Here is a 20,123-nt window from a genome sequence, read left to right as displayed (position 1 = left end):
TTTTTCTTTTTTTAGGTAAATAGCAAAAATAAAAATAAAAACCAACCCTGGCATTTGCACAAATAATGCAAATGTAGCGATATGGCCTTTAAGGTAAGGGGTTAGTAGAAAGGGAGAGAGAAGTGAAGAAAATCCAGAGAAAATGATGTATTAATTTTTCTTTTTAAAAATTTCTACAATACATGTGCAAAAAAATCATGCTGGTTGAGGAAAACAAAGGGACATGAGTATATAAAACTAAAAACATAAATAATATGTTTGGATGACTGGTAAAAGCAGAAACCAACCTGGGTTACAAAAAGGATTATACATTCAAGATGCTCTTAAACCCAGTGGGATAACTTATGTTAAAACTGTGTTAATAGTTACGTTAAAAATCTCAAGTTTGTTTTTAAATCTTCACAATACAAGCAAAGCTGTTTTAAAATATACACTATACATATTTCTCATAGTCTCTCCAACCTCATTAATTAATGCGCATTAGGCTATCATTTTCATATACTAAAACAAGGGGGTTCTGAAAGCGAAATTGCTCAGAATAACCCATCCATTATTTAAATGTCTTAAGTTTTAAATGGGTTAAGAATTTTAGCAGACTTACATAAATAGGATTTAGCAACACAAGTGTTAATTTAAAAAACTCTAAAGCATTTACAAATTATCAGGTTGGAATAGTCCGGGGGAAGTTATGTGCACTATACTTTAAAATGTTATTTACATCAGACCATCGCTTTTGTAAAAACTTTCCTAAAAGATAAAAAACAAAATAAAATGAATTGGGAGAATTAATCTATTCTAACCTAGCAGAGAAGGAGCACAAAAGGAAGGTAAAAGAACAAAATGATCTCCTCAGAGAAACCCCACATATCCCTCCCCACTTGGATTCTGCCCTATGAAACCACCTGCAACTCCTAAGAGGCTCACGCATCAAGTGTCAAGATAATGGGGTAAAATACCTTGTGAGATAAATTACTGGCCTCAAGTGGACTTTTTTTTTAATTTTTATTTTTTTTTTACATTTTTCCACCTTGTATCTCTGGCTTGGATTATTTTAGGACATGTGTATGTAATTAATTGGAGGGGCACTCTAAGTAGGCACAATTCCCATTAATGCAGATTAACCTAAAATGCTGTTGGGAAGAAGGGGTGGTGGTTTCTTTGATATTAGGAAATGCAAGGAAGCACATTTGGAATGGGCACCAAAAAAGAGCTGCCTGGCAACACACCAGGGGTAGCCAACATCTTAATAAACTAAGTATACTTGTCTATGGATAAAAAAAAGGGTTAGAAGGGTTCCAATACCACCCCCCCCCCGCCCAGTTGTTTGATATGTGCCAAATAGTCACATGGACCAGCCAGAATCTGCAAACATTAAGCAGTTACATCATTTTTTAATCACACAGTTCACTCCATGACCATGTGCAATTTATAGTAACAATAATGTTCATGCTGAGGCAAAATGTATTTGAGGGCTCAGAAAAAGCAAAATGTGCCACTGAGAGAAACCTGTTCCCATACAACTGGTCTTCATGCTTTCAAGTGGCCCTAATATACCTTTGATGCTAAGCCAAGCCATGCAAAAGCAAAGAGTACACACTTTTCATTAACACTGTTATCTCACTTCTAAACTCCACTGACCTCAGAGTTGCCATAGAAACATATAACATGAGTACTGAAAACATACAAATGAGGGTTCATGGATTTTAAAAAATACATTTCCCTCGTCTATGTTCACCAGCCTTTAATACCTTAGACTACAAGGCATATCAGAGAAAGCTTAAGTGGGGATAATGACAAAGGAACATATGCAATTCTGGAAATAGGAAAAATGCTCCAAAAATGGGATCAATGTGCCAACAATAAGCATAGTTCATTTCATTTGAAAATTCAGCTAGAGAGCCCAATAAACAGTTCCAAGCCATAATGTTATCACCTGCATAATTCACATAAACATTAAAACTCTTGCACTTATAAACAAAACACACTTCTGTAAACATGGCCACTGGGGGAGGGAGGCTCCCTACCTCAATCATGATGGAGGACACGTAATCATTATATTAAATAAAATGACTTCACTTCAAAAGATTTTAAACCTGACCAATGATTAAGCTTCAATTCCCCCTGTTTAACAACATTTAAGCATTAATTCTAAAAATGTTACCTAGGATGGTTTCAGGGTTAGATGCTAGGACCACAACTGGCAATGACAGCAACTCCTCTCTAGCTGGCACAGACTTATAAACTTTAGTACAAAAACAAAAAAATACAGAAACTAGGTCAATTTGTTAGCTACATATTTACAGATAATTACATGATTTTTCACTCACAATTGCTAAAAACTATGAGCGAAAAGGAAACTGTGCAGGTTGAATTACCCGTACTTTAGGGGGAATTCTTGGGCATCAAGATACCCTTTTCATTCATTCAGAAGTCTCATCTTCTCTCCACTTTTTCATGGCAAACTACCTACAGATGTCCAGATTAGTATATCCAGTGGGCATCCTGTTTCAGAGAGGATTAACCTTTTTCTCTATTTAAAGAAGAATCTCTTGTTTATTTAAAAACAAAACAAACCCAACACAATCAAACCTGCACGCGCACCCACACACACACACAAATCTCTGAAACTTCAAAAGGTCAGGATTGCTGGGAAATAGTTAACAGTGATGGTGACATAGTAAATGGCTCCCCAGTTTTAATTCTCTGCCTTTATTTTCTTTAAGGGATATCTATTTTTGGGTGGGTGGGAGGGAAGTGCAAGTTTAAGAAACCCACAACAGGCAGATAAGGTGCATACTAATTTATATATGTCTTATGATCTGAAAACTACCATTAGGCCAAATGGGTTCTCTTCCTTTTTATGAGTGAAATTTTGGAAATATGAATATAAACGAGGAAAAAATTAGTCAATGTGACTTTAACAGGGGCTACCAGAGTTCAGTAGAACATATAAATGCACAATAAAGGAAGAGTTCTCAGCTTCACTTTCTTTTTCTAGACAGTGTTTAATAAAACTTACTTCTTTACAAATTAATAGTTGTTTCCAATGTAGACCTATTGTAGTGATTTCATAAAAGTGCAGACAACATAACCAGATACACAGCAAAACAGACTTCAATCAGTAGTCCTTGCATACAAGAGGCAAGTCTGCTAAGTGTACAGCACACTCTTCATCCTTTAAGGAATCTGAGGATGGGAAATTTCCAGTTCTTAACAACTACGAGTGAGTGAGTGCCTTTTCAAAGGCACTGCTACAACCTGGTTGGGAACACTATCATGTTAGATGAGGGAAAACAAAACAGAGAATTTGTTCCTCTTTAATAATGATCTGTATTTTGCTAAGCGGCGCAAAGATGACAGCCCAAGTTTTGGCTTTGTTCCTTAGTAAAGGCAGTTTTCTATCTAAGAAACAAGAACCTCTTCTTCCATCATTATAGGAGATTCATACTTTATACCTTAAATATATTATTTTCTGACTTGAATACATACTAGACACTTCACATTGTGAGCATGGGAGAAAACGGTGGACCATATAAACCTCCTAGGAAAAGATTGCTGTGTTGGGCCAAATCTCTGCTTGAATAGTAGTGGCTCAGAAGTGGTGGAAGGTGCATGAAGAAATTACTATTAGCAAGCAAGAAGAGGCAGCTAAAGGGAGAAAGCCCCAGCCAATACCATATCCTTCTCTCCCAGTGGCCATTTCCTGTTGATTTTATAGTTTAGGAGAACCCAAGTTGTTTTAGCAGTAATTTCCTTCTTGGCTGTTTTGGTCTTCAGCAAAATTTATAATTATTAGTATTAATGGAGAAAAAGAGTAAGAGAATCAATGGCATCACTACTAAGAATTATGTATAGAGTGCACGTGAAGACTGTGATTTATTGATTCTTTTTATCATCTTTGCAGAGGAATCACCACTAGTGGTTCATTCCTCTCTGCATCACTTTTTATTGCATCATGACATAAACTCACAGAAACACTAACTGGTTCCTTCCCCAGCACTATTTTACTGCATTGCAACTTATGGTTCCACCTTTTACTTAACTTTCTTTCCACCCACACAAGTGCTAAGAGGGGACTAAAAAAAGAAAAGATTGCATCCAATGACCACCTTCTCATAAATATCAACCCAGCGTACTCATTCTTAAGAAACACATGCATTCTTGCCTTAACTGAGGACTGAAATAAAAAACAAAATAACAGAACCTTAAGTGCCCTGATGGAAATGTACAGTATGAGTTACATCCATCTATCTATACACACATATAGACACTCATATGTATATACAATATATACATACAAATGATAACAGCTATACCAAAAATGTGCATATTTAACACAGTTTTAAAAAGCCAGTAGATCATGGTATAATACAATTTATTTCCACTAGTGAATGGCACAAATGGAGAAATGCAAGAGGTGTTTCAAGTACAATAAAGTCATTTTTCACAGGTGAAAATAAACAGTATTATTCCAGTGTCCAACACAATGTATTCTATAAAAGTTTAAAACGCCAGACATTTAGTACTTAAAGAAGTAGAAAGGTACTAAAGCCTGCCTTATGGTCTGAAAAAGACACTCATAGAGTTCTCGATTTTTGAAAAAGGGGTGAGGAAAAATAGGTGGGAGCGGGATGGAGTGTCAATGAGTTTCTTTAGTGTACTGAATGGTGTTTACCTGATGTCTAGGCAGCTGAAAATCATGACTATGCTAAAAAGTTCAATTTACCAATAAATCCTTGACCTAGAGTACCAAGCATATTATACCTGTGGGTGTAGCTTCAAATGCAGGACTATTCATCTCTAGGCACAGAAATGACTAAAAAGAACGGCAGCTCTGAACAAAAATAATACAAACACATTTTCCAGCTAACATTATCTATATAATGAAAATACTTTCAAATACTATAATTTGGGGTTAGAGTTGACTTTAATAAGGGGAGAAAAAAATATGCGCACAAGGAAGGGAACCCAATTAGGAATAATGTTTTTCAAGGTATGAGGTTTTGCATTTTTAAAATGCTAACTAAAAAAAGGGAGACACAGTGAACACAAGAAACTTTTTAGTGCCAAGCTCTGGATACCAGACATAGCATTTATGACTTTCTGATATGCTGGACAAATTTCTCACACTTTTAATTTTCTTAAACACATATATATTGAGTGAACAACAACACTGGGAAGGAGGTAGTATTAATTTGATCAAACGTTTACATTTGCACACTGATTCAGAAAGTGCCTGCTTCTTTCTTTAGGATCTCTGAAAACTTTTAAAATTTTCTGGCTACAAGCTTTACTCCTGATGTTTTCTACCACGTATGAGATTCCTCAGAAGTTAGATCTTACAAACACACACAAACCAATTAATTTGAATCATTTTTGCAAACTATATATATTTTAATTAAAATTAATTTAATGGAATAATCCAGGTATAGCCATGACCTACACATAAAACTGATTGCCACACAATTAAATCAGATACAAAGCCCTACTGGGTGGACATTTGGAATCAGCATTCAATCATGATTTTACAAGTACCTATGATCTACATGAACTAGGTAACTCAGTTGGACTAATTTAAGTCCACAAGTAGACTTTAACATGTACCATTGGTAGCATTTTGGATTTTAAAGAGTTTTGTATGCAAAACTGATCTGCTTCCCTATTCCATTCCTCCAGTAGTACAGAGGGGCAAGATCTAATAAAAAATTTTTAAAGATATCAAATTCCATTATATTTTTTGACATTTTATTAATTCTAAGGCTCTCTCCTATCATTTTCCTCCATATAGGTACATATGTCAATTTGCTTGAAATATTGTATAATATTTGAGTGCAAAAAAGATACTGAGAAAATTAAAAGCCCACTTTATTAGATATGACAAGTGTATGTCATATTCACCTAAAAACTGGTGATCTTGAGCATAGTCAACAGGACAATGTTCCAGAGTGCCACCTGAGCCACCACCTAAAATTGTGTGTGAATTCTACTCTGACCTTGGTTTTAAAAGTATTTACATTAAAAATTAATTTTTCTTCTAGTTACCTTTAAATGAAGGCCAGAAACTTCTAAAGGGGCGGATTCGTGGAGGTTGGACTGACATACCTGGGGGAGACTTAAATTCGGTTGAGAAAACCAAGATTTCAACAGCGGTAGATTCCTGTCAGGTCATTAGTCTGGTCTAGGTGAGTATCATTGAGAGGGACCTACAGACTTCTACCTTGGAGCCCTGTGACTATACGAAAAGCAGGATCCAGAGCTAGCAGCAAGGGTTCTTCAAGACAACTGGGGAGGGAGCAGGACAATAACTTGTAAGAAACTCTGATCTGTCACTGGAAAAGGACATTTTTTTCTTCAAGTCATACTCACAGGTCCCTATCCACCTTCAACTGAATTTCCACACTGGCAGTGGAATACCAAGTAACATCTGACTTTCAGCATTGGGTTGATCCTTCATTGCAAAACAAAACAAAACATGCCCCTCTCTAGGGAAAAAAAAGTCAGCTTTTGTCAAGAGATTCCCTGACCACTATAACTTACTTTACTTTTTTTTTTTAATTTGCCAAACTTGCTAGTTCCTTTTCAGTAGTACTTTAGCACTGAGGCTAGAGACTTCTAGAAGTGGTGTTTACTATTGTGTGATGTTAACATGATGCCAATGGTCACTAAGTCTCAAGGAACTAGAAGTTTGTAAAGTATTGCAGCAACAAAAACAGCAATTAAAAAAAAGAAAAAAAGAGGACCTGCACATGCAGCAAAATCTACAGTGGTGATGAGGAATAGTCAGCAGCTGGTAACGTCATTGGCTCAGTGACTCCTGGTTCACTATGGCAACTAAACACTTAAATAATAATTGGCTATTCTACTTGTAAACAGGGAATCCCATAAGCCAAAAGGGGGTAATCAAATTATGTCTACGTAGTGTAATAAGAATTCCAATAGAGGGCAGTTTGCAAATATGGCATCCATCATTCAAATACCTCTGGCATTTGATTTGTATTGGCTATACATCTTTGTTTTTGTACAAACAAAGTAAAAGTACTGTTTGGGGTCCTGGGAGTTACAGAGCTTAGCTAGGATGAGATATCACAGTATAAGCAACAAAATGTCAGGATATATAGGCTTCATCTCCTCACCCTGCTGCTGAACATACCCATCATATGAACTTTCAGGGACCTCTCTCACCCTTCTGGTCTTCCCCTTTGAGGGCTCATAGGTTCACTGATGCAATTCCCAGACAACTTGTGATCTCCTTAAGCACCTCCATCTCACCATGCCACAAAGAAGGCACAATTGAAAGGTTAAAAAAAAAAAAAAAAAAAAATCACTGACAAACCTATGCAGCATTCAGAAAAAGAACTAAGTTGTTTTCTACTTTCTGAAAAGTCAATACAACCCTTTAGTGTTCATGGAATTCCGCTTTCTTTTTTACTCCAAATGAGGCTGAGAAGTCAGAGCAATTTAATAAAGAAAATACATTGGTGAGGGGATACAGGTATGTTTCCATAATAACTTGTTTCAGCATATACTGCCTGCTGTGAGTGGCTCATAAGAATTTGGGGGTATGGAGAAAGGCTTTAGATCTTTTCACAAACTTCGTAGGATATAGTTGCCCAAAAGTGATGACTCAAGCCACTTTGCTGCATTCATTTTTTGCAGTGTTCAGAAAATACCCCCTATCTAGCCAATTTCTTTTTACCATATGCATGATATATGTGTGTGCGTGTTGTGTGTGTGTAAAGACACACACAGACACACACATATCAATTCCCCTTTTCAAAATTTCTCCAAAAGGTTAAAAAACAAAACAAAACCCGGCAGCCAAATACTATGACATCCCAATTAGTGAACACAAAACAGAACGCTTTACAAAAATGAATAAAATATACCATATGCACTCAGCTTCCACACTGTAGTACCCAAGTGAGGAGGCTGCTGTGACGATGTCTGTAGGCAGTTTCTTTTGGCAGACAGCTCCAGCGGAATTGCCACTCTCAATTATTAAGTTATGTATAAGACATGTGTGACCCATTGGATATTTGTGAAGTGACACTCGTGCTTCTGCTCATGCCCTGCTCCGTCCGTCCCCCAGAAGCTGTCCGCCTCAGAGCCTGAGGGCTATTGCGGACTCCCATACTGCTACCTCGAGGTACCCCTTGCATTGGCCCTGAGGGGTGACCCCATGGCTGGGGTCCACCTTGCATTGGATGGCCCCAAGCTTGTGGTGGGCCACCCATGGGATGACCCCAGTGAGGTCCTGGACCCCCAGTAGGATTGTGAGACCAACCAGAAGCTCCCGGGTAGCTGTGGCTGAATGCCTCAGGGGAGAGATTAGAAAGGACCATGTTACTAAAACCTAGTCTCATGCTTTCAGAGTCAAAAGCTTCAATTTCTCTGGCTTGACGCTCCAGCAGGCTTCGTATTCGTTCTGTGCGTTCATTCTGCAAAGCCAACATCTCTTCTTCAATCTGTTGGGAGTTGGGGAAGGGAAGCAAAAATAAGTTGATTTATTTTTAAAGATCTATAAACTAAGGAGGCAATAATTACTCAGCTTTGAAGTAAATCATAAAGTTCACTCTGGCTATCTTATGGATGTACATTTAAACATCAAAGAGATGTACAAAAGAATCATACATAATTTATATTTTTTAAATGTGTGAAATCAAATCTTAAAAGCAAAGGTAATAACCTCTAATTAAATCAAGGCAATCATCATCAATGGCTACTAAATCCATTAGGAGAAAAGTTGAATGAGAAAGAAAATGGGTGAGGGCAAACCAGCCTTATCAGACATACCATAATGTCACTCTAATAAAATAAATATGGTATTGGTGCAGGAATAGACAATTAGTGAAACAGAAAAAGAATGAAGATCTCAGTTTGTAAGGTTTTAATGCAGGACAAAAGCAGCAATTAATTCAATGGGAAAAAGATGGATTTTTAAAGAAATAACACACACACAACTGGCCAACCATCTGGAAGGAAATAAAAATGGAACCCCATCTTATACCATATTCTAGATGGACCAAAGCCTTAAGTAAAAAACAAACAAAAACTATAAAGTTTTCATTAAAAAGTTAGGAGACTTTATTTAGTGGTTGGGTAGCCATCATAATCAGTTCTGGAAAACTGGAAGGTATTACAAATAAATATAGTTGACTGTACATAAATTATTTGTAATATAAGAAAATACATTATAAATAAAGATAATAGACAATGAAAACAAAAGTTGATGGAGAACTTTTTTATGAATGATCAGATTGAAAATATCTGAACCTGCTGATCAATATTAATATCACTTAAAAGTGGGACAATTTGACATTATATATCTCTTGATGTGATGCAAAAGAAAATACACAGTAACCCTTATGAAAATTCCTTGCAAAAATTTTTTAAAATAAAAGAAAAAATTAAATCTAAATATAATCATGCCTCTAGATCTAATTACCAGTTTATAGGAAATATGAAATAAAAGAGAGAGGAATACATTAAAAGACACCATGAAGATGCAGTGAGCCAAATCCAGAATGTGAGAATTCCTACAGGGCAAATGATCCAACACACAATTTTTAAAAAAGGGGCAGGAGAGGGGAAGGGCAAGGAGGAGGGCCTATTACAGACTAAAAGACTTAAAAGGCAATTAACCAAATCTAATGTCTGGACCTTGTTTGGGCCCCAATCCAAATGAGCCAACTTTTTAAAGAAGACATTTTTGAGATAAAAGGGGAAATTTAGGCATGGGCTGAGTATTAGATAATATTAAACATTTATTATTCATTTTGTTAGACATCACGATGGAATTATAGTCGTGCTAAAGTCAAAAATTTACATTTAGGAGTGAAATGATGTTATACTGGGATTTGCTTCAAATCCCAATCAAATCAAAAATACTCCAGGTACTCTCTCCTACCTCCTGCTCCCCCCAAAAGCTGTGTGTGTGGAGTGGAAGAATCAGTAAGAAAAAATTAGCAAAATATTGATAACTGTTGAAGTTGGGTGATGAGTACTTGGGGATTTCATGCACTAATTCTTCCTATTTTGCGTATGTTTGAAAGTTTCCATGATAAAAAGTTTTTAAAAAGTAGGAAATAAAGAGAACTTATAAAGGAGCATTAAAATAATCAGGTTTCAAGATGTTTAAGGACTTAAGCCAGTAGTCATTGCTCTTTGCAGAAATCTAGCTCAACAAATACATTTAGTTTTTATGCATCAAGTTTTTAAAGTGGCCTTTAAAAAAATACACAGTTTAGCATGCAAAACATGCAAATAAAAAATTGCAGCAGAATCTGATAAGACGTTATAAAAGATTTATAAGGTTGTAGCAGAAAAACAAAGGGATGGAGTTATTCACTCTATAGGGGAGGGAGATTAGGGCAAAGAAGCCTTCTCAGAGGTGGCAGAGACAGGATTCTGAAGGAAGACAAGAGGAGGGAAAGATATTTTCAGCAGAGGGAATGTGCAAAGGCATGGAAAAATGACAAAATAAGTGTTTGGGGAATTACAAATAAGCCAGAATGGACTCCAGTAAGAAGAGTTTGAAAATTATTGAAAGTTTTAAGTACTAATCTGTTACAGCGGTTTAGAGAGGGCATTTCATATGAAGACTGAAGGAGAACTCAGACATAGATGCTTCTTCTGAGGGAAGGACATCAAATTGTTAACTGTGGTGATTTCTGAGTGGTGGGATTAAAGACATTTCAATTTCTATTTATGTTTCTCTATATTTGCCAAGTTTTAAAAAAATGATGGTGTTTTTGTAAAATAATTTTCCCACTCTTTTAATATCTATATATAAAATACCTAATTCACATAAAATTACATTTACATATCTCTAAAGATTCAAAGAACTTCAAATTTTTTAAATATTTTATACTTAAAATTTCAAACTTCATTCATTAAAAGCATTTATTTTAATTTGAGGGATCTAATAAATGATGGGAATGTGCTGAGCATAAAATGGATCTGCATGCCTTGTATATTAGCTAAAGTAAACTCACGATAAAAATATTAAACAAATTAACGCTTATCAATTTTTTATCTAGTAAGTATTGCCTCAATTTTGTTTGCTGATTAGTTTTGTGATTTAAGAAACTCAGAACATTTTTTTTGTTTTAAAGATTTTATTTTTTTTCCTTTTTCTCCCCAAAGTCCCCCAGTACATAGTTGTATATTCTTTGTTGTGGGTCCTTCTAGTTGTGGCATGTGGGACGCTGCCTCAGCGTGGTTTGATGAGCAGTGCCATGTCCGCGCCCAGGATTCGAACCAACGAAACACTGGGCCGCCTGCAGCAGAGCGCGCGAACTTAACCACTCGGCCACGGGGCCAGCCCCAGAACATTTTTGAATTAAATAAAAATAAAAACTAAGATTTGTGCTAGATTACATTAATCCCCCATTTCTTTTAAAACCTGTTATTACTGCAAATTCGAAACACAGTCTCACTGAGTAGATAAGAGTTACCATAATTAAGAGAGGCTCTCTCAACCTACCTTCTTTGAAATCAAATGTAATATTTTTGTGGGGATATTTTCAGTTCCACAAAGAAAGGTCCTGTAAGGTGTTCCAATTGCCAATTCTAAGTTAAAAACTACCAACCATGTTGTTGGTATTGAGTGAAATATTGAGAGAAAATTAAATGAAATGATAAAACAAAACAAGTCCATTTATGCTTTGGAAATACTGCATGCATGTATGAAATTTGCATGGAATTTAACATTTATAGTTATATTGTCATCTTGCTGAAATTTTAATGTAAATGAAGTATGAGAAAAGTTGTCATAAGACTTCATGTGAGTCAAGTGAGGCTTACTTGGTTGGTGTCTCAACCTAAAGGAACAATTCTTGGTTCATTTGGAGGCTTAAAGCAATCTTCAAACAGAATTATTCATCTAGAAACAACTAACATTCACTCTGGTTCCACCTCTATTTTCAGATGACTATTTCTTATCTGTACAACCAGTACACACAAAGTGCAGAAAATACAGCTGTTATGATTTTTCAAAGTTTTTATAAAGAGGATACATGGCCTTGGTAGTTGTCAACTGACCCCTAACTGCTTTACAGTCATGTACTTCACTTAAAATGTAAGCATTAGTCCTAAAAATCAAGTAGCAACTCAAAGCACTATAGATTTATCATCCTATTGTTCTTTTATTATTTTTAATACTAAATAATCTTATGTATGTTTTTTCTATATTTTGGATTTCTTTTCCTTAGAGAAAATTCTCAAAGTCTTAGCTCAATATATACTTCCAAATTGCTTTCCAAAATGCATTAACAATGTATGAGAATGCCACTGCACCCTCACCAATGGGTACCAGTTTTATGCTCACATTTTCCTAGGCTTTGTAGAACACATAGACTTTGGTTCCTAAATAGTCATGCACCACATAACAATATCTTAGTCAACAATGGACCACATCTAAGATGGTGCTCCCATAAGATCAGTACCATATAGCCCATGTAGTAGGCTATACCATCTAGGTTTGTGTAAGTACACTCTATGATGCTCAAACAATGACAGGATCACCTAAGGATGCATTTCTCAGAATGTATCCCCATTATTAAGCGGCACACGACTGTACTGAAATAAGACAATATCTAATATTAATTAGCATTGTTTAACTCGGAACCACTAGGTGGAGCTAAAAATACAAATATACTTGAATAGTACCAATATTTCTCTCACAACACTATTCCTGAAACACTATAGAGAGCTTTCCTTTTAGTGATAATTTTGAAGCATAAGACACAGAACTTTAGATTGAATTTTAAATATGGAAGTTGGAATCAGACATGAAATCTATACATGGGACAAACTAGATTTTTCTCAAAATTTATATGTTTCTATCTTTCCCATCTTGAATGAGAACATAATTGAGGTAATTTTTAGAGGCAAGTACCTTTCAAAGAAGTCAGTAATAAATTCAGCTGTGTCAGAGACATAGTAACATTATTTAGGAGGGCTTTTAAAGAGTATATTTTTTAATTTAATAAGGCATTCTATTTTCATCATAAAAACTACGGGAAATAGAGAAAAATCTATGGGCCAACAGTCCAGAAACAATGACAACTTTTAACAGGTAATACCATTAGGCAAGTATTATCTTATAATGGAACAATGGACCTAAGACTATACTAGCTGTTGAGAACTTATGGCTTAGGAATTCTGGAACATAGTTCTGAATTCTGGATACAACTGATACTCTACTACTTTTCACAATAAATGCCTTTCCTCTCCTTCTCTCAAAATCTTCTGCCTACCACCCTTTCATCAAAACACACACATACACACACACACACACACACACACACACACACACACAGAGCTTTAGTGCCTTGAAGGATGGAAATGAATTTGGGGGTCCTAGCTCTATTCTTTAATATGTCTATCAAAGAATAAGCAAAAAAAAAAAAAAGAATAAGATACATCCAGAAGTAACATTTTCTCCAATCTCCTTAGGTTGAGCTTAGGTACATAAAAGAAGTGAGGAACATGGAGCCAGAGCTACTCTCTCACAATTCAACTGTCTTTGCATAACCCCATATCCTTCCTCTAGCAATTACTGCTTTTTTATATTCCCTTGATGTTTAGAACTCATTAATTATAAAGTTCATTATTGAATCAATAATTTTAAAGAAAAAGAAAAACACTACCAAAACTAGAATTTAAGGAAATAGGGTACTGTGGAAACAATCTCATGCCAGCTCTGTCGATATAAAAACATATTTACAAAATGCTTCTGATGAAAGCAAATACCAGCACAATTACCTTCCTTCTATTACTTATACCTTTTGTTCTAAGAGTGCCCTGCGGAGGGAGACCCTCTGTTCAAGCTCCCGAAGCTCCCGATCATGTTGTGCCTCGGCTTGCATCTTGATTTTGCTCTGATATGCATTCAACAGCTCCAGTTCCTGCTGCAGCTGCATCTTCAAAACTTGGCACTCTGCCTCCTGTGCTTCATCCAAACGCAGCTGAAAGGAAGAGAACAGATATATCCCACTGTGAGCTATCTATTCATACCTATGGAAAGGAGGAGGTGTGAGAGAAGAGAGACTATTCTTTTGTAGGATAAACAACTGTTCTCTTTTGTATCTTGGAAGTAAACATATCCGAAAAAGGAAGGCACAGTATAACCAATGATGGTATTATGAAGATAACACTATCATAAGCTATTTGGATGATGCCTAAATAATCATATTTTTCTTAAGAAAAATCCAGAATCTGATTAGGTGATATAAGACTCTGAACCTCTTCTCTCCAATGGAAATAATTACAGAAAAGGCCAGCAAACTACAGCCTATGGGCCAAATCTGGGCAGCTGTCTGGTTTTTTTTAATAGCCCTTTAGTTAAAAATGGTTTTTACATTTTGAAATGATTACATTTTAAATGGCTATATAAGGACCCACATAATATCCTCAATTTTGCCTCCTGGACCACAAAGCCTAAAATATTCACTATCTGGCCCTTTAAGAAAAAGTTTGCCAAACTTATTTAGAAAATATTTTGTATTTGTACTCAAATGTGACCATTTGGATTCCCAATACAGTAGTACTTTTTTCCCACTGCTTATTAACAAAGCTGCTACTCTAATCTTCATAACCTAATGGGATATGTGGTAACACCTGAGAGGCGCTGGTGGAGAGCCTATTTAGAACCTCATGTCTAAAACGTATCAATATGAATTCTATATACATCATGCCTGCTTCGAGAGCAGGAAGAATATGGACCACCACTATTTCCCAAGCTGCAGAAAAGCTATAATTTCCAATTAAGTGTTTTAATTGTTGGGATTTCACTTAGGTAGTGGAAGGAAAGGGGCACTAAATTTGTTTTGCCTAAATAAAACAAACTCACGGCTTGTGTGGAGAGCATTTCATTAATGCTGTGATCATACTGCTCAGCCAAGATGGCTAACTTCCGGGTCTGCTCCTCCTTGAGCCGTTTCAAAACAGCTTTGTGCTCACTCTTTGGTGTAGTCTCCAGTAGGTGATTTCTTAATGCTTTGTACTGTCGGGTTTGGATTTTGCAGGTGTCCTGAAATTGCTTTTTTATTTGGAGTTCTTTAGACTGGGAAGAAAAAAAATAGATGTATAACTATTAACATATGGCATTTGGTATACCTTATGCTTACAGGAAAATAAAGGCTACTAGGAGAAAGGGAGAAGAAAAACAAAAAGGTCAAATCATAAGGTTGTAGCTACTTTTGCACTTGGCTATTGGGCCAAACCATTGGATTCTATGCACTTTTATAATAAAAATTCTAATTTAAAACATTAGAATATCAAGAACCTCCTATATCACAGGACTTCAAGCAATACTCATTATTTTGCTAGTAAATTTAGTGATGAGTAAATATTAAAATTTGCCTTGATTACAGTGTATATTGATGACAGAAAATTAAGTTTCTTCTCGTGCATTAAGCGTAGTAGATATAAACGCACGTTATTGACCAGACAATATTTGATCAGATCTCGGAGGCAGAAAATAAGCATATGTACTCTATTCCTTATCTGAGACACTTTGCTTCACTTTCTTTTAATGACCATCTAAAGTCTAACTACATAGTCTATGACCCTATAAAAGTAGGGTATTAGTAACTGTTATTACGATTGTCTTTTCCTTAAGGAAATAAAACTAGGTAGAAACATACTTAGTAATGGCTTACTCTTTAGCACCAAAACAAACAAAAACTTGAAAGTCAATCAAGTTAACTAATCTTTCAAAGGTCAAACAAGAGTTATGGGGCAAGGGAGGGGACAAGCCTTCTTGGGATGATAATAACAAACATAAACTACAATATTTCTGAGATAAAATAATTTGAGTTCAGAGACAGAGGCATTTTGGCTTTAGTTTTCAGTTAATCACAAGTTAGGTATTCTATGAATTCAGCTTTCACTAAATTTAATAAGATGAGATATATTTCTATAAGGTATATTGATCAAGCCCACAAGTGAGAATATATTCATTTACTACACTAAGGCAGACACAGAGCTGAAATTATTTTACCTTAATATAAATAGTGCCAGATATTAATTAGTTGACTGATTCAGTGTGTAAGAAATATATATATGACCAAAGTAGCACACTTGCCAAGGAAGAAGTTGTTCACCTCCCCTGCCACACTACATCATCAAATATACCCTTTTCATATTTTACACCAACCGAGGCACTAGGTCATAGTCATATACCTTTATTCTGTGAAGGGTCAAGAAATGTTTAGCTAGAAAGAGAAACTCTCGGTTTACCTATGCTTAGTAGCACCACTCTTAAATATTATCCTTGGTTAACAAAATTCTTCTAAGTTAGCCAGGAAAGAAACAATGAAATTTAGATATTCCTTCTGCCTCTGTATAACAGTCACTATTCTTTCATACGTTTTTATTTTTAAAATATTGTACCAAGAAAACTGTAATCATTCCATATCATTAGCCTAACGAGAAAAAAGAACTTGAAAAAAATTTTTTCCACTTACTGATTTTTTTCCCCAATTTTACCGAAAAATAATTCACATACATCACTGTTTCAGGTGTACAGCACGATGGTATGATTTGCTTCTATGGTAAAATCATTACCACAATAGGTTTGGCTAACATCCATTTCCTCATATAGAAAATTTTTTCTTCAATAAGAAGAGTAATATTTATGCCAAGAATAAACTATATCCCTCAATATTTGACTCAAATGAGTCAAGATGAATGTAAGTTACAGTTGTTTCTACTCATTTCACACTGACAAGGCATCATCTGGATGGCAGATGAAGAAACAGGTTTTTGTTTACCCAATCCATCCCACAGAAATGGTACCCAAACCCCCACAAATCCTAGTCAACTCACGTAAGTGCTCAAACTTAAGCCTTCATACCCCTTTAAAGTCTTGGAGAAAGATGCAAGAGGCAACTATTACTCAGGTAAATAAAAATGGGATGACTTGGTGTTAAAATCTAGTCTGTTTTGTTCAAATTGAGCAAAGTAGATAGATATACATAACTAAGAAGAACATGGTGATTTTCGTTTCTACTAAAGTAACAGAATAATTTCCTTTATGGAAAATCTTGAGTTCATTTGTCATCAGAAGGAGGCATTTTATTAAAAGTCCGACCATTTGTGAAACATTATTTTTCTCCTCACTTTTTGTACAGTATCTGTGAAAATAAGACTAGTGTTTACAAGCTTTCAAACTGAAAAGGCTCCAACAACAGGAAATAGAAAGAAAGGGTTCAACATCAAACAACAATCTATCTCAAGCCCCAGAGAAGTGCAGTATGTCAGATTCATGGTATGATTATAGAAAACTAACAAGCTTTCATTTGGCTTACTTCTAGGTGCTGCTGAATTTAAAACCATAATTAATTTCACAGACCTGTTTTCAAAATCTTTTGGTGGGAAACTGTCTATTCTATAGCCAGAAGAGTATATAGCTTACCACTCCAAAGACAAAATAAATCAGAGAAATCATTATGAGTTCAAATTTTTCTAAGTAATGACTAAAAGGTTATCTGGGTAGTCAACATAAGCTACTCTGTAAGTGATGTTAATAAGCTGTTTTGAAGGTAGAGCAAAGTGAAATTTTACTCAGGTTCACAAGGAAAGGGTAAAAGATCTTAACTTTGCTTCCTGTTCAGGACATTTGTTTGAACGGAGTGTGTAGTAATTGGGGATACCATAAGGTGTAGTGTAGCTTCTAGATTTTGACACAGGTTACCTCTATGAATGAATTTCACTTCACTCCAGAACAGTTATTCAGGTAAGACCAAGAACAGTTTCACAGTTTATCGTCAAATAGTTTTAAAAGGGAGGCAGGTTTTAAAAAGAAAATACTGTGGGGCTGGCCTGGTGGCATAGTTATTAAGCTCGTGCACTCCGCTTCAGTGGCCCAGAGTTTACAGGTCTAGATCCCAGGCGTGGACCTATGCACTGCTCATCAAGCCATGCAGTGGCAGTGTCCCACATACAAAATAGAGGAAGATTGTCACAGATGTTAGCTCAGAGCCAATCTTCTTCACCAGAAAAAAAAAAAAAGAAAGAAAGAAAGAAAAAAAAGAAAATACTGTGGGATCTGGGCCTTATTGGATATAAACAAAAGTTTAAAATGTGGAGAAATGTATGGATTAAACGAGCAACTACTATGGATGACTATATAGTGGGTGGTTTTGTTTTTCTTTATTAAGATTCATGTGATTATACTCCTTCAATCTTTTACAAGTTATAAAATTTGAAAATTTCTTGGAATTGTTAACTCTGGTTGACTGTGGTGGAGGGCTGGAACAGGAGGCTGGAGGGACAAGGGAGAGAGGGAAACCTTTAACTTTATAATATACTTTGGCATCTTTCAAATTTTATAACGTGAATAAATTTCTCTATTCAAAACAAATACAAAATTTAAAGTCCTTTGTTATTATATACCACCAACACTTGTCTTCCCTTATTTGTTTGAGGGAGGGCATGTAACAACTTGCTCCACTCTCATGTGTTAATTGGAAAAATATATATCCCAACTACCTATACCATGGTCTTACCTACACTACCGAGCACACAAGGGAAATAAGCAGAATGGGAGTAACACTGTGATGATTCCACTATTGCTCTTAGGATTAGTCTAGACAATGAAGGGAGGGAGGTAAAAAGACATTTTTCAATCACTGGATTCTGTAATTATTAAGAACTTACTGTCTTTTTTGGATATAAAATACATTTAGAGCAAATAAGATTCCAAAACTGTATTATTTAGAACAACAGAGAGAAGCCAACTGGTTAGTATGTAGACATGCAGACTATAATATTAGCATGGGATATGTGGGTACGTTTAAAATTAAGAATTTTGATTCTTACTTATGGCAATTCCCACAGTTAAAAGTTTTGGCCATTTTCTGGTGTTCTGCTGAGAAATAGATAAGCAAAAGTCTGTAGCTACAGACACTCCACATTAAAACTAACCAAACATCTTAAAACGAAAAAAAAAAAGTTTATTCAATTTCTTTATGACAGACAGCTGTCTTAGATTTTTACTGTTTATGTGGATGCCTTTTATCCCTTTTCCCCTTTGTCGAGAAGCTTAAGCTAAAGATACCTTCAGGCTCTTAGGCTGTTGTCGAACCTCCATGACATGCTTTCGCCTTAGTTCTCGTTCTCTTCGCTTATTATATTCCAGCTGGTTAGTGAGCTCAGTTTGATGCTGCAACCTGATCAACTCACATCGCATCTTCTGAATTGTGTTGAGGTGGCGGAACTCCAGTTCTTGCATGGATTCATGCTGTCGCAGTAGCATGGCATGCTCTAAATCCTTTTGCGTCTGCCTTTTATTTAACTCCTAATCCATAACACAAAAGACAAAGGTATAATTTGCTGCTGTACATTGCCAGGAAAAAAGAATCCTAAGAAATATAATACCCAGGAAACAGATATAATCCTCTGATTCAATGGTTGTATAATAAAAATTAGAGTTTTATGACTTTTAATCATAAATGGGTAGTAAATGGGCAATTACTAGCACAAATTTCCTTATCCTCTTCATTTACTATTCGTTAATACTATTTTATGTAATAAGTTTAAGATATACCAAATCTATCTCAAAAGGCTTAATGTCCTTCCTTCTTTTATTTATTGCTTCCTAGTCTTGTATTTGAAGAGGGCTCCTAAGTTATCCTTTGAATTTCTTCAGAGTAGACTATTTAATTCTATTACATGCAGTAAACCTAGTATAGTGCAGTGGTTGGACTCTAGAGCTAGGCTGCCTGTATTCTAAATCCTGGCTCTGCTACTTATGAGCAGTACGTTCTTGGGTTATTTAAACTCTCTGTGCTTCAGTTGCATCACTTCTCAAATGGAGATAATAATACAGCTATTTTATAGATTTAATGTGAGGATAAAATGAGTTCATAAATGGAAAGTTCTCAGAATAATACCTAGCACATGATATTCACTATATGTTCTTATTCTTTCTTTCAGATTAAAAAAGAACAAGTGTACAATACACACACACACACAATGCAGAAGTCAAACTTGCCCCCTTTGGCTCTGCAAACCCCTTCTCCAGAGGCCAATTGTTTGGTGCAAATGCTTCCCAACCTTCCCCATGCTTACTGTGACACATGTAGTATACAAAAACACACAGTTTTAAAAACTGA

At 35.6% G+C, this 20,123-nt stretch overlaps 1 protein-coding gene across 3 annotated transcripts in view; it reads right to left on the bottom strand.

The window, feature by feature from the left end:
• TAOK1 (TAO kinase 1) overlaps positions 1-20,123 on the bottom strand; it is a 149,959-nt gene continuing 129,836 nt past the window's right edge. For all 3 annotated transcript variants that reach the window (XM_070562790.1, XM_070562791.1, XM_070562792.1), the window contains 4 exons: positions 19,067-19,306; positions 14,855-15,067; positions 13,788-13,970; positions 1-8,465 (listed from right to left, as the gene is read on the bottom strand). In XM_070562790.1, the coding sequence (XP_070418891.1) occupies positions 8,004-8,465; positions 13,788-13,970; positions 14,855-15,067; positions 19,067-19,306 (1,098 nt within the window). In that variant the 3' untranslated portion in view covers positions 1-8,003. The remainder of the gene's footprint in view (positions 8,466-13,787; positions 13,971-14,854; positions 15,068-19,066; positions 19,307-20,123) is intronic.

Source organism: Equus przewalskii, chromosome 10 (assembly GCF_037783145.1).
Source record: "Equus przewalskii isolate Varuska chromosome 10, EquPr2, whole genome shotgun sequence".
Lineage (NCBI taxonomy): Eukaryota > Metazoa > Chordata > Mammalia > Perissodactyla > Equidae > Equus > Equus przewalskii.
Note: the sequence above shows the minus strand (reverse complement) of the source record. Positions and strands in the feature narration are given on the sequence as shown.